The sequence below is a fragment of the Dasypus novemcinctus genome, chromosome 7 (assembly GCF_030445035.2).
Source record: "Dasypus novemcinctus isolate mDasNov1 chromosome 7, mDasNov1.1.hap2, whole genome shotgun sequence".
NCBI lineage: Eukaryota > Metazoa > Chordata > Mammalia > Cingulata > Dasypodidae > Dasypus > Dasypus novemcinctus.
Window position 1 is genome coordinate 9,338,910 of NC_080679.1, and position 14,031 is coordinate 9,352,940.

A 14,031-nucleotide genomic window follows, 5' to 3' on the forward strand; every position below is an offset into this window, starting at 1 on the left:
GCCCCTGAATTAGGGTGGCGGGAAGTGGAGCTGAAGGAACCCCATCAGTGCTGGAAACCCACGGTGCCACCCACTGCCAGCTGTGAACACCTCAGAGCCAGAGGTGCACGTGGAGCCCCTGACCCCCGCGGAGTGTGTCACGTGCTGGTCCCTCATTCTCAATTCTCCAAGTGGGTTGGGAGCAGGTGCTCTCCCCAGAAGCTCAGTCTCCTACTGGGATGTCAGCAGGGTGGTGGGAACCAGATATGGGCCATCAGGCGGGCTGTCTGGGGCAGGTGAGTTGCCTGAGTTACCTGGGGCAGGTGGGTTGTCTCATGCTCCCACCGTGGCCAAGGATATCACTGCCCGATCCCTGCCATTGCCAGGCAGGAAAAGCCGGGCCTCCAGGGCTCCTTAGGTCCCGCAAAGGTCGTGAGGCAGGTACGCACCCGGGCCGGGGGCGCTGAGGCCGTGGGGACCCGACCCTAGCGCCCTGACTCCCCTGCAGGCACTCTGCCAACCCTTCGGGAGGACCCTGCCCTTTCCCCGCCCGCGCTAGCGCGGGGGCCCCTGAGTCCCTTTCCCGGACAGGCTGCGCGCCCGGGCTCGGACCCCGGGCTGGGCGGGCAGCTATTTTTACGAGATGCGTCAGCGGCCTGGAAGCCAGCGGCGGCTCCCGCGCTCATTGTCTCCGCGCGGCGCGGGAGGAGATTTCGAACTGGAGGAAGGCGCGAAAAGGGCCGCCCGAGCGCTGGGTGGCCGCGCCGCACCGGGGCGGGGCCGCTGGGGGCGGGGCCCGGGGCGGCGCGGGGGCGGGCCCGGCGGCGGGGGCGGGGCCCGGCGCCCTCCGGCCGCTGCAGGCTGGCGGCGGCGGCGGCGGCGCGGGGACTGCGGGGACAGCGAGGCGGCCGCGCAGCAGCGACCCCCGGGGAAGCCCGAGGCCCGCCTGCGCCTCCCTGGCGCGCCCCGAGAACGGGCCGCGGCGTGTGCAGGGAATCCGAATCCCGGGGCGGCGGCGGAGAGCCCGGGCAGCGGCCGGAGCGCGGGGCGCGGCCGGGAGCCAGCCGCAGAGCGAGCCGGGACCCGGGGGAGGGCGCCGGGCACCAGCCTCCTGCCCGCGCCCGGCGCTCCCGCCTCGGCCGCGGCATCGGAGGTGCCTTCCCCGGAGACAAAGCCCACCCGGAGAGACGCGATGCCCGCCGATCGCGAGCCCGGCCGCGGGGGCCGAGGCGACTGAGCGCGCGCCGAAGCCGTGCGCCCCGGGGAGCTGAGCCCGCGCCGCGGCCAAGGGCCGGAGCCCGCGCGGAGGGCGGCGGGCGGGCCCAGGTGCGCCCCGCGCGTCTGCCCCGTGCGCGCTCGGGGGGCGGCGCCCTCCCGCCGCAGCCGCAGTGGCCCGCGCCGCAGCCAGGAGCCATGGGCAACATCTCCTCCAACATCTCGGCCTTCCAGTCCCTGCACATCGTCATGCTGGGCTTGGACTCGGCCGGCAAGACCACGGTGCTCTACCGGCTCAAGTTCAACGAGTTCGTGAACACGGTGCCCACCATCGGCTTCAACACCGAGAAGATCAAGCTGAGCAACGGCACGGCCAAGGGCATCAGCTGCCACTTCTGGGACGTGGGCGGCCAGGAGAAGCTGCGGCCCCTCTGGAAGTCCTACAGCCGCTGCACGGACGGCATCATCTACGTGGTGGACTCGGTGGACGTGGACCGGCTGGAGGAGGCCAAGACGGAGCTGCACAAGGTGACCAAGTTTGCCGAGAACCAGGGCACGCCGCTGCTGGTCATCGCCAACAAGCAGGACCTGCCCAAGTCGCTGCCGGTGGCCGAGATCGAGAAGCAGCTGGCGCTGCACGAGCTCATCCCGGCCACCACCTACCACGTCCAGCCGGCGTGCGCCATCATCGGCGAGGGCCTCACCGAGGGCATGGACAAGCTCTATGAGATGATCCTGAAACGCAGGAAGTCGCTCAAGCAGAAGAAGAAGCGGTAATGCGCCCCGCCGCGTTCGGGAGCGAGGGGGGGAGCGAGTGCGTCAGGAATGAATGAATGAACGGCTGGGTGGAGGAGCGCGAACCCGCGCCCGCGAACAAAGGCGGCCAACCCAAGCGAGGCTTTGCGTTCGTGGAACGGAACCCCTGCACCCAAATGCAGGCGAGTGACTGAACCCGGGCGCGGAGGCTGACCCGCCAGCCTGCCCTCCTCCAGCTCCCCCACCCCCAGCTCAGGGGACCTTTTGTCTGGACGCGAGAGCTTCTGATGGGGTGGGGGAGCCCAGGAGGAAACGCGGGGATCGCGGGGGCGGGGGGCCGGTGGACGGCTAGTCCTGCTGCCCTTCTGCCCTCCGGGCCCCAGGTGGAGGCTCAGATCTCTGAAAGACAAAAGGGATTTCTTCCAACTCCTGCAGGGCCGGAAGTTCGGGCTGCCCCGCCCCCACCGGGGGCATTGCACCTGTGCGTTACCTGAAGCGTGCAGTTCCCAGAACCCTGGGGGAACTCATCTGGGGGGCACCCGGCCCTGGGCGGTGCTGGGGGGAATAGCCTCCTCCTGTATTCATGGGCTGCGGGGTCTGGAGCATTTTCTGTCACAGGGCAGGCCCCTGTTGAGACGTCGCTGGCCCTGCCCTGGGCCCAAAGGAGGTGGCGGTTTGGGCGATCAGGGACTGCCGGGGACGATGCGGCAGCCGGAGGACACGGGGACGCGCGCTGGCCTTCACCGGCCAATGGACACGGATATGCCCTTTTCCTGGTGCTTTGTGGTGGCTCCAGAAGACCGGTTTTGTTGAGAACTGCTTCTCAGCCTGGAATCAGACATCTTCCAGATGGGCTGGAGCTTGTCCATGTGTAGGTCATTATCACACAGAGACCAATAAAAATTCAAAAAACAAAACAACTGTTGGAGGTGGTGGCAAATGATGCGTTTACTGTATGCAGGCTAGTGAAAGGGGTTTAAAGGGTAAGTCTCTTGGTGTAAATGCTGGATGGGGCGTGGGTGGCGGTAGAGGGAACCCCCTCCGCGTTGTGTAATCGGCATAAATACCTACACCCATACTTGTGGGATTTAACATTTTCTCAGCCTACCGGTTGGTTTGTATGAGCACACCCGCTGTAGATGTGTGCTGAATTGCAAGGTGGTTTTCGCAAGGGGTGCCTCTTATAATACTAACTGCGTGAGGATGGGTTTTCAGACGCAATTTAAAGAAAAGAAAAAAAACTTTTACAAATGAATATTCACCTTAGGAAAAAAAAAGACTTTGTTCTGCCCTTTTATATCCCTTTACGCTGCAAGTGGCGACAGACATGTTCAGATTTCTAATTTGGTTCATTGTGGCCCATCTGATTTAAATATTTCATTTAAAATGTCTCCTTAGAGTATCTGATGTCATGCACCAAAAAAAAAAAATGCAACCCCTCCTTGCTACAAAAGCTGACCTCTTGGCATGGATTTTTGAAAAGCTAAGGAAAAGCCCAAAGATGAGGGCCTTTCTGATTCCTTCTTGTGGGAACTGGCCTGCGGAGCCAAGCCGGCAGCACTTTAGCCAAATGCAAACAGCGATTGTCTGAGATAAAAGGAAGCCTGTGACGTCATGGTCACCCGGACCCAGGCACGTCACAGTTTACTTGAAAGAGGCTTAAGTAAAAGAAGAGTAAATATACATATTTTTAATAACGTAATTTTTAAAAAATCCTTGAAAATCAGGACTGAGTCTTGGTTTGCAGAAGCTGTCCTTTACCCTGAAACACAGTATCGAAAGGGAAATTTAACCTTATTGTTTGATTTTGATTTCCTCTTTGAAACCATGGTTACTGGTGAAAAGGTGGGGGCTCCCCCCTCCCCCACCGTTATAAATTTCTTACAAAGGAGGCCTATAGAACTTGAACATGATCATGCCTGTGATGTGAATTAGTCAAATCACAAGTCCATACCTATTGTCCATTTCACTCAGCAAGTTAATTTAGGAACCAGAGGTAGAAGTTCTGGCTTCCAGCTTGAAACCCCATTCTTATATGAAATCTTTTTTAAAAAAAAGAAACCCAGTAGCCCATGTTCCTTCTATCCTTTGTCAGTTCAGTGTGTTTGGTACCCCTCCAGTGCTGGTCTTTTTTGTAGGAACTCAGTAGAGAACTCTAGCTAAGCAGTGTTGAAAAGCAGTTTACATAGCAGCAGCATATTCACTGATTTCTAAATGGGCTGGCCCCATCATCTGAGGATTCTGTATAGACTTATTTAAAAAAAATCCACCTTCCTTTATTTTCTTCACATGCAACAACTTCTTAAGCACTTTGACATTTTGGTAGTTCCACACTATTGAGAGAATAATATATTTATTTTGTGACATTGCAGATGCCAAATACTGTAACCTCCTCGTGCTGACAATTCTTAGGTTCAAGATCACCGTTCAGATCCTGTCTTGCTTTAAAAACAATGCGAAATGATTGCGTTTTTTGCATTATCAATACTTAAGGGTACAGTCAACTGTTAGTAATTGTGCAGTAAAGCCTTGTGGTATATCAACTAATAGTCCAGAGTTTCAGTTGATTTCTGTAACGTTTGCCCTAATAACAACCCATTTCGCCTCTGACCAAACAGGAAGTGCATAAAATCACCGTGGACTGGTCACGTTGGGGGGTCCCCCCTACCTGTCATTGATTTATGATGCCTTCTGCCCTTTGGAGAATGAATGGGTTTCACATAGAGGAAATTGGCCTCGCCAGGTGAGCTTTGGAAATGTTTTCCGATAGACACAGGGAGGCCGATTTCATTCCAGAAAAATCCTCTCCACTAACTCCCTGTCGCGTTGTTGGGACCATGTCTCCTGGTTTCCTTTTCTGTTTCTCTGGTTGTACTTCTCTGTCCTGATCATCCTCTTTTGTCTCCGTTCCCTTTTATAATGCATACATGATGCTGTGAACAGAAATAAATTATTTATACAAGCAAGCGTTTGGGGACTTTTTTTTTTTTTTTTTTTTGTGGCTGGGTTTTCCAATGTTAGGGTTGATCCTCTAGGTCTCCTTTGCTAAGGGAGGGTTAGAATCCAAGATGGTCTCTGAGGTTCTGAGTAGCTCTGGGATTGTGTCAAGTATCTACCTTTTTTGGCTGAAGCATCTCATTTACCCTGAATGGTGAATGGTGGTCCCCCTGCTTTTGAGACTCAGCAACTCAGGCCTGTACCCCTTTCCTGGCGGGCACCCATCATCCCAAATCCCATAAGAAAAAGGGGCTCAATTCCTAGCCTGCCCTCAGCATCTTTGTTAAAATGGCCTCCGAATTTTAATTCAAAAATGTTACCTGATTATCTGACATTGGAAATACATATGCAGTAATAAAGCAACATTAGTCATTGCAAAGCTGCCCAGTGTCTTGGCCATGACTCTGCTCAATATCTGGGCCACATCTAACACTTTTGAATCTATCAGAAAATCCATGACTTGCTTCCTCTTACATAGCAAGTATGGTAAAACCATTGTGCTCCATAGATGCTGTTGGAAGAAAGGTCTGCTTTCTGAAGAAAAAGTGATTGGGTCAGAATAAACCGAACCTTCGCCACTTCTAAGCGTAGTCCATGGGCACATTTGGAAAATAGAAGCAGCAAGCTTAGTAGTTACTAAGTAATGGTTAGGCCCTCAGGGGTGGAGCACCGGCCCAGGGGTCAAAAAGAGGCAATTTCAAATTCTGGCTCAAATGTTTGGGCTACGTGACTTTGCTTTGGTGCCTTAGCCTCTGAGCCTCAGTTTCCCCATATGTAAAACAGGGATCATGGCGGTACCCTCTTAAAGGGTTGTTGGGGTAATGAAACCTGATCAGCCATGCCAAGTGCATAGTCCAGTAAGTATGTACTACCTGGTACCTAGCAAGAACTCAATAAACTCAATAATGTAGCTCTTGTTATTATCAGCCGTTAATATTTGAAATGCGTAATTTAACCTCACTACAGGGCTTCAAGTTGCCTTGTTACAATCTTCCTTGTATCCACACCTCTTGGTATTGTCATCAAGCTGGAATCAAGGCTGCTGACTCCAGACCCAGCTGGAATGGGATTAAAGAGGCTGCTGTAGAAACTGATCATTCCAGGTGATCCCTCTGAAGCTGTGAGAGACTGAATTAAGTACCCAACTTGGGTGTACAGACCTTTGAATCACCCCCTCCTCCTAGACCTCATCTCACTAGGCTGTCAGCCCTTCGAGAGCAGGGGGAAATGGTCTCAGTAGCTAGTGCCTAGCATAAGGCCAACTATATAGTAGGAGGTCCACCAATACAGGTTGAAAGAATTGAGTCATGTTCATTTGTGTTTGAGTTGTAAGATTTAAAATGGGCATTAAGAAAACAAATAAGTATCTTCCATTAACTTTTTTTTCTTTTTTTCCCCTATTGTTTCCATTAACTATTGTCATTAAAATGGAAATGGATAAAATGTTATCATTCAAGATCACAATTGTGAGATGAGTCCTTGCTGTGACTGTGGGAGGATGTTGAAACATTTACACGTCAGTACAAATGTCGGTAGGCTCAGAGATTTTTCTTAAAGAATGAGCAAGACCGGACTCGATCGTTCGTGTGGTTGCAGAAGCTAATTTTCAGGATCTAGACTACATTAAAATGGCCCAGATGCCATTTTTCGGCACTAACCCCAAAAAGTTGTTGAAAAAAGCCATGTAGGGACGACTGCTGTTGCATATGAGTCAAAACATTAAAAATCAAAAGAGGCAAAAGTCGAGATCCTTGCTTTATGGTGCAACTTAAATCCTGAGGGAGCCAGGTGATGCTTGATACTTGGACAATATATTCATTTACACTTTTCCAAAAAAGTAACTTGACAAATGACCACAACTCTGACCTCAAGCAACTGGTAAGGCTAATTTTAGTCCTGGACAACTGCCGTATTTTCCCCATTCTGAACTTTTCCCCAAAGGTTTTAGTTCTTCTTTGTAAATTTTTGTTCTATGATAGACCATAGGGTGTTTTGCGTTACTGTTTTTTGCCTTTGCGTTTTGTGTCCAGAGCTAGGAGGGTTTCAATATCATAAACTGTTTTGATGTCACATTCGTGTGGTAGCAAGAAGGGCCGAATTACGGACAAAGAGCAGAAGATGAAAGGTCCGATATGATGAAAGAGGATAAACCTACAACTTGACGATGTTTGATTTAACAGCCTCCTGCCTGTCCCGCTAACCTCTCTCCTCTCCTCCTTTGCAGCCACACAATTTGGCGACTGCCTGCCAGGAAACAAACATGCCATCTCCATCGATCAGGAAGGCACGTTTTTCCTCTCTTCATTCTGCTGCCTCACACACTATAGCTTATCCTTGAAACAGTTTGCTCCTTCTGGTTGACCCTGGCTCAGTTAAAACCTGGGAGGAGGCTACCAAATCTTCCCTTCACCCCACTTTCTCTTTACCTATTTTGAAAATAGAAATTTGCACTTTATACATTTGTTCTGCACAAGTTCTGAACTTCAAGGCGAGGGTTTCTAAGAGGAAATTGCAATTTGAGCTTTTCTGAGAAAGTGGCATCTTTTATCTCTCGCAAGATTATAAGTGAGAATAAAAGGGCCCTGTAATTTAACCCCAGTTTGAATGCTATCTTACATGCAGCTTGGGCTGTTAACTGCTCCTAAGGAGAAAGAAACTGAGTGCATTCTCATTCTGCAGAGAATATGATAGAGTGGCATGAAAGAAAACAATCAACTCAAATTTCAGTTGAATTTATAGCATGAGTTGGAGAGACAAGCATCTCCTTCGCACTTATTAATTAAAATCACCCAGCTTGGTAATATTGAACACAGCTCAGTGTATACTCCTCTTGCTAGTCCTACAGAATCATGAGAATAGCTACTGCTAAGCTTTATTGTGTATTTAATATGTTAGGCACCGTAATTAGTACTTCACATGCTTGGTCTTACTTTTTCATTCCAAGAGCCCCAGTTCCATTATTTTTACCCACATTTCCAGATTAGGAAACCGAGGAGAAGAGAGGATTAAGTCCAGTTGTAACCAGGGGAACCCAGACCGACACCGCCAGGCTCCTGGACTGAGGTCGTGGAGGCTGCATGAGCACCTGCTCTTGAGTGTTGGTGGGCTGCTATTAGGGGTGCAGTCCTTTCTTGAGTCATCCAACCTCGTTCAACCTCTTGTTCCTCAACTATGTGATGAGGCCCAGAATACCTGCCCTGCCTAACATTGAGCATTGTTTTCAAGATAAAAAGAGGTAAGAGGTGGGAAACCACCACCTACCCTGCAAGCAAGACTAGATGTGTCTAATGGACTCATATCATTGCTCCCCCCAGGGCCCCCAGCTCCCCTGGAGAGCTCTGGGCTCTCGCCTGCAGAAGTGTTCTGCACGGCGTGTTGTTCATGGACAAGCATGACAGTCCTGGTGGTGCTCTTTGTTTCCCCACGTTAGAAAACTTACCCCCCCATGAAGAGCAAACTAAAGATTTCCCAAAGGAAAATACCTCTTCCTGTGACAGGCTGAATGGGAAACCTTTAGTGGAAGTTTCCATTAAGTGACGTTGGGGAAAATAAACCTCCTTATAGCCTTCATTTGCAGAATTCTCATCCTTCTAATGGCTACTCCTGATTATTTTCATTTCCTTAAACATTCACCCCCTATGCAATTCATTTCAACTGTGCTTGTTTCATAAAAACTGAGAAGTAATTTCAATGTATAATTTTAAAGTCATCATGGTAAGTAATGGCAAAGATAGCAGCTTCTTTCATAAATGCATGTTTGAATCCATCATTACATAGATGAAATTTTGCATCACTGTAATTTGAAGTTGGCTAGGATGCCGTATTTGTCATATAAAAAAAAGCTATTAAAGTCAATATCAGAAAGAAGCAACATAAATGCCCATTAATGGGTGAATAGATAAATTGTGGTATTGCCATACAATGGAATATTATTCAAAAATAAAAGGCAATCAATAGTTGGAAAAAATCAGTATCAACAAACCATATGACATTATTATATTAAGGACACTCTACTACAAGTCAGTAGATCCTTGAAGACTGATAACGTGGTCTTGCCCTCAGAGGGCTTATATATTTTAGCTGGTAAATCAAGCTGGTGTTAAGGAAAGTGCTTGACTCCAGCATGAAACAGCCTCAATTTTGGTAAACAGCCTCAGTTTACGAAAGATAAAATCACCAGTTCAACCAAATCCACATGTTCCATGCCATGGCAGCCTTGGTATAAAACTAGGATTATGAATGTTTGCCCAAACAATATCACTCGGTGTCCTGTTATACTTGGAAGGGTCTCAACTAGAGGTGATTTTGTCTCCTAAGGGACAATGGCAATATCCCTTGCCATTGGAGATGCCAATGGAGATGTTTTAGGTTGTCACGACTTGGGGGTAGAGGGAGAGTGCTACAGGCATCTAGCGGGTGGAGCCAGGGACACTACCAAGCATCCTACAAGGCTCAGGAGAGCCCCCAGCACAGGAAACGATCTGGCCTGGACTGTAGATAGTGCTGAGTGTGGAGACCCTGCTCTGAGGCCTTTGCACTGGCAGTTCCTTCTCCTGGAACACTTTCCCAACCCAATATGATTGGTGTCCTTTTTAAGAAGAGGGAAATCTGGACACAGAGTAACACAGTGGGGACAGCCATGTGACAACAGATAAGGAAGATGTTTCCACAAGTCGAGGAATGCCAAATTTGCTGGCAAACCCCAGAAGCTGAAGAAGCAAGAAAGCACAGCCCTGCCAATGCCTCGATTTGGGGCCTCTTACTCCTGGAACTAAGATTAGCAATGTCTGTTGTTTTAAGCCACCCAGTTGGGGGAGCTTTGTTACTGCAGCCCTAGCAAACTGAGACATACTCTCCCAATATGTACACAGTGCCTTTCAGAAGTGTGAAAGCCATGAACGCCCTTTCTGATGGCAAAGCACCCCTGGAGGGACTTTGTATATGGTCATGGGCAGCCCCTAGCACCTCCAGGAGATGGTCTTTCTTCACCAAGCATGGAAGGTCTGCCAGGGAGAACTACCTGGAAGTTCCTTGTAAACAGTCCTCTACTATTCTAAACTGAACATGCCAAAACTAAGAAATAGAAACCTCTTATCCTGTTAGTGATGTTTACTGATGTGACATCACTCCATGAGCAAATCAAATGAATTCTTATGATGAAGCTCTCCCTCTTCACTTCGATGAGATAGTCATAGTCTCAAGGGAAATGTTTATAGATATGGTTATAGAAACCCAGCCTTTACAATAGTCATTATTTTGTCTCTTGCATACTTTGCCAAGTGAAAATGACTCTGCTAAAAGCAATGACATAAATAAAGCCATTTACCTTTGGCTCATTTTACCAATTGAATTTAAAAATTGTAATACCTTGTAACAATAAAAAGGCAATTTAAAAATGGCCAAAGGATTTAAATGGACATTTCTCCAAAGAAGATATATAAATGGCCAATAAACACATGAAGACATGTTCAAGATCAGTCATTAGGGAAATACAAATCAAACCCATAATGATAAACATGTATATCACACCCACTAGGATGGCAATAATAATAATTTTTAGAAAACAGAAAATAACAGAAGTTGGGGAGGATGCAGAGAAATTGGAATCCTCATTCATTGATAGGGGGGTGTCAAATGGTATGAAGTTGCTGTGAAAAACAGTTCTGTGGTTCCTTAATATGGTAAACATAGAATTACCATATGACCCAGTAATTCCACTCCTGTGTGTATACTGGAAAGAAATGAAGAGATATTCAAACAAAAACTTGCACATGAATATTTATAGCAGCACTATTCACAATAGCCAAAAAGTGAAACAATCCAAATGTCCACCAACAAATGAACTAATAAATAAAATGTGATCTATCCAGTCAATGGAATAAAACAAATGAAGTTCTGATACATGCAACAATATGGATGAACATGAAAACATTATGCTAGGTGAAAAGTCTGCCACAAAATGTCACACATTGTATGATTCCATTCATATGAAATGTCTAGAATAGGTAAATCTCATAAAAACAGAAAGCAAATTAGTGGTTTCCAGGGTTGTGGGGGGGTGAGAATGGGGAGTGACTGCTAAGGGGTGGGCACAGGGTTTCTTGTTGGGGTGATGAAAACATTCTGGAATTAGATATTTCAAAATTCTGCAATGGTTGCACAACATGGGGAGTATACTGAAATGATTGAATTAAACATTTTGAAATGGTGAGTTTCATGTTATATGAATTTTTTTATTAAATTGTCTTTTTTTTTAAAGATACATAGATCACAAAAATGTGACATTAAAAAATAGAAGAGGTTCCCACATACCCCACACCCCACCCCACCCCACTCCTCCTATGTCAACAACCTCTTTTGTCATTTTGGCACATTCCTTGCATTTGGTGAATACCTTTGGAGCACTGCTGCACAGCATGGATTATAGGTTACATTGTAGTTTACACTTTCCCCCAGTCCATTCAGTGGGTTATGGCAGGATATATAGTGTCTAGCATCTGTCCCTGAAGTATCACTTAGGACAACTCCAAGTCCTGAAAATGCCCCCACATCTCATGTCTTCCTCCGTCTCCCTGCCCTCAGCAACTACCGTGGCCACTTGCTCAAAACTACAGTTTCTTCCATTACTAGTCACAGTAGTCCTATAGTAGAACACCAGTAAGTTCACTCTAATCCATATTTTATTCCTCCATCCTGTGGACCCTGTGTTGGTGATGTCCACTCCACCTCTATATCAAGAGGGGTCTTAGATCCCACATCATGTTATATGAATTTTATCTCAATAAAAAAGTTGCAAATAAAACCAAAAATAATACCTTAACTAATGGGTAGTTATCCTCAAAGATCCCAATTAATACATTTATTCTATTTGGATAGATAAAATTACAAACATTATCCATGTTTCCTTTTTTGTATCTACTGGAGAGTACTGTCCTTATGCTACTAAATTTGAGCAGTCAAGGAAAATGATACCCTATTTAATTATGCTATTAGTAGGGCTATGTCAGAACTTCATTATCCACTTGAATTGATACAGTCAGGCTCTTGAGTATGAAATCACACTGAACCCCCAGTGTGGGACATGACTCCTGGGGATGAGCCTCCCTGGTGCTGAGGGATTACTCAGCACCAAAAGGGATTACCAAGCACAGACTAGTGATGCAACTAGAAAAAGACCTTGAATAAAAGGGGGAAATGGTAAAGAAAAATGAGTTTATATAGCTAAGAGACTTCAAATGAGTTGGGAGATCATCAGAGGGGTCACGCTTATGCACATCTCACAGGATCTCAGAGATAGCCAAAGTAGATGCCACCCCAAGTAGTGGTGCTCCTGAGGGCTATGGAGACACCCAGGTCCTATGGTCATGGCAGATGGCTCTAGAGTTCAGTGCTTTGCCAGTGGGCCTAATTTGGAATTTATGCTCCTGAGTGTAATGGAGTTGGACTCAGATGTGACTTCTCTACACATGCCTTTTCTGTCCCTTTTATTGAAACTGTGGTTGGCACTGGGGTTGGTATATGCCCAGGAGACTTGAATCTCTGGGCTGTCCATGTGCCAGCCGGGCCCTGAGCCTCAGTGGCATTGCAAAACCTACTATCTGGTTCATTGAACTTACCCAGGTCAGCTGACAGGGAGGTGAGGATGGACAACCACCACACCAAGGAACCAAGAGAGTCTACAGCTGTGGACATGAGAGTTCCATCTACCAGCTGTGTGGGACCAAAGTCTCTCAACTGAGAGGTGGAGTAGGCATTGCCACCCCAGGGTCCTCAGGATGGAGGAATAAAATATGGATTAGAGTGGATTTACTGGTATTCTACATTAGAATTATTGTGACACTAGCAATGGAAGAAATTATATCATTGATGTAGAGACAGTGGCCATGAGAGTTGCTGAAGGCAGGGAGAGGGAAAAGAGGTGTGATATGCAGACATCTTCAGGACATTTTCGGGACTTGGGGTTGTTCTCAATGATATTGCAGGGACAGATGCAGGACACTATATATCCTGCCATAACCCACTGAATGGACTGGAAGAGAGTATAAACTACAGTGTAAACTATAATCCATGCTGTGCAGTAGTGCTCCAAAATGTGTTCATCAATTGCAAGAAATGTACCACACTAATGAAAGAAGTTGTTGATGTGGGAAAAGTGGGGGTGTGGGAAGTGGGACATATGGGAACCTCCTATAAATTTTATTTTTATTTTTTTAAAGATTTATTTATTTATTTATTTATTTCTCTCCCCTTCCCCCCATCCCCCAGTTGTCTGCTCTCTGTGTCCTTTCGCTGTGTGTTCTTCTGTGACTGCTTCTATCCTTATCAGGGGCACCGGGAATCTGTGTTTCCTTTTGTTGGGTCATCTTGTTGTGTCAGCTTTCCATGTGTGCAGCACCATTCTTGGGCAGCTCTCCTTATGGAGCACACTCCTTGCGCATGGGGGTCCCCTATGTGGGGGATACCCCTGCATAGCAGGGCACTCCTTGCGCGTATCAGCACTGCACATGGGCCAGCTCCACACCGGTCAAGGAGGCCCGGGGTTTGAACCGCGGACCTCCCATATGGTAGACGGACGCCCTAACCACTGGGCCAAGTCCACTTCTCTCCTATATGTTTTAATGGAACATTTTATGTGATCTATGTATCTTTTAAAAATAAATAAAAAATATATTTAAAAAATCACACTGAAGATTTCTTTTGCTCAAATTCAAGGGTTGAACAGGTCTGTGAGAAAAGAACCAGCCAGATTTTATTAACCAGGTGATTTCTAGTATTTCTGCTTTCATTTTTCAGATCCTTGGTTTCCATGCTTCTGGGAAGATGTACTGATTCCAGAACAGCCTCTGGATATCTATTACCTTGCAGCCAGTTATACAGTAAGCCCACGGTCCTGATGCTAATGTCAGGCTCTTTGCCAAATGAGTGTTCGAATGTCCATATATGTCTGTGCATTTTGCCCTCTTGCTCACCTGTAAGGCAATGATTATAATCTTGTGACATGATTGTAATTCAGCCAAAGACTCAGTCGACGGCACAGAGACCCCGACCCCTGAGTTTCTGTATTGCTCTTCCTCCCAGTGTGCA

The 14,031-nt window shown here is 47.4% G+C and overlaps 1 protein-coding gene across 1 annotated transcript; it reads left to right on the plus strand.

The window, feature by feature from the left end:
• The first annotated feature begins 862 nt into the window (after positions 1-862).
• ARL4C (ARF like GTPase 4C) lies at positions 863-4,912 on the plus strand. The gene has a single exon (XM_004454241.5). It carries the CDS (start codon positions 1,393-1,395, stop codon positions 1,969-1,971), a length of 579 nt encoding a protein of 192 aa, XP_004454298.1. The 5' UTR covers positions 863-1,392; the 3' UTR covers positions 1,972-4,912.
• Positions 4,913-14,031: the final 9,119 nt, after the last annotated feature.

Bases quoted from the DNA above. Each gene is read 5' to 3' on its own strand.
- ARL4C (XM_004454241.5), top strand. From the start codon at position 1,393: ATGGGCAACATCTCCTCCAACATCTCGGCCTTCCAGTCCCTGCACATC.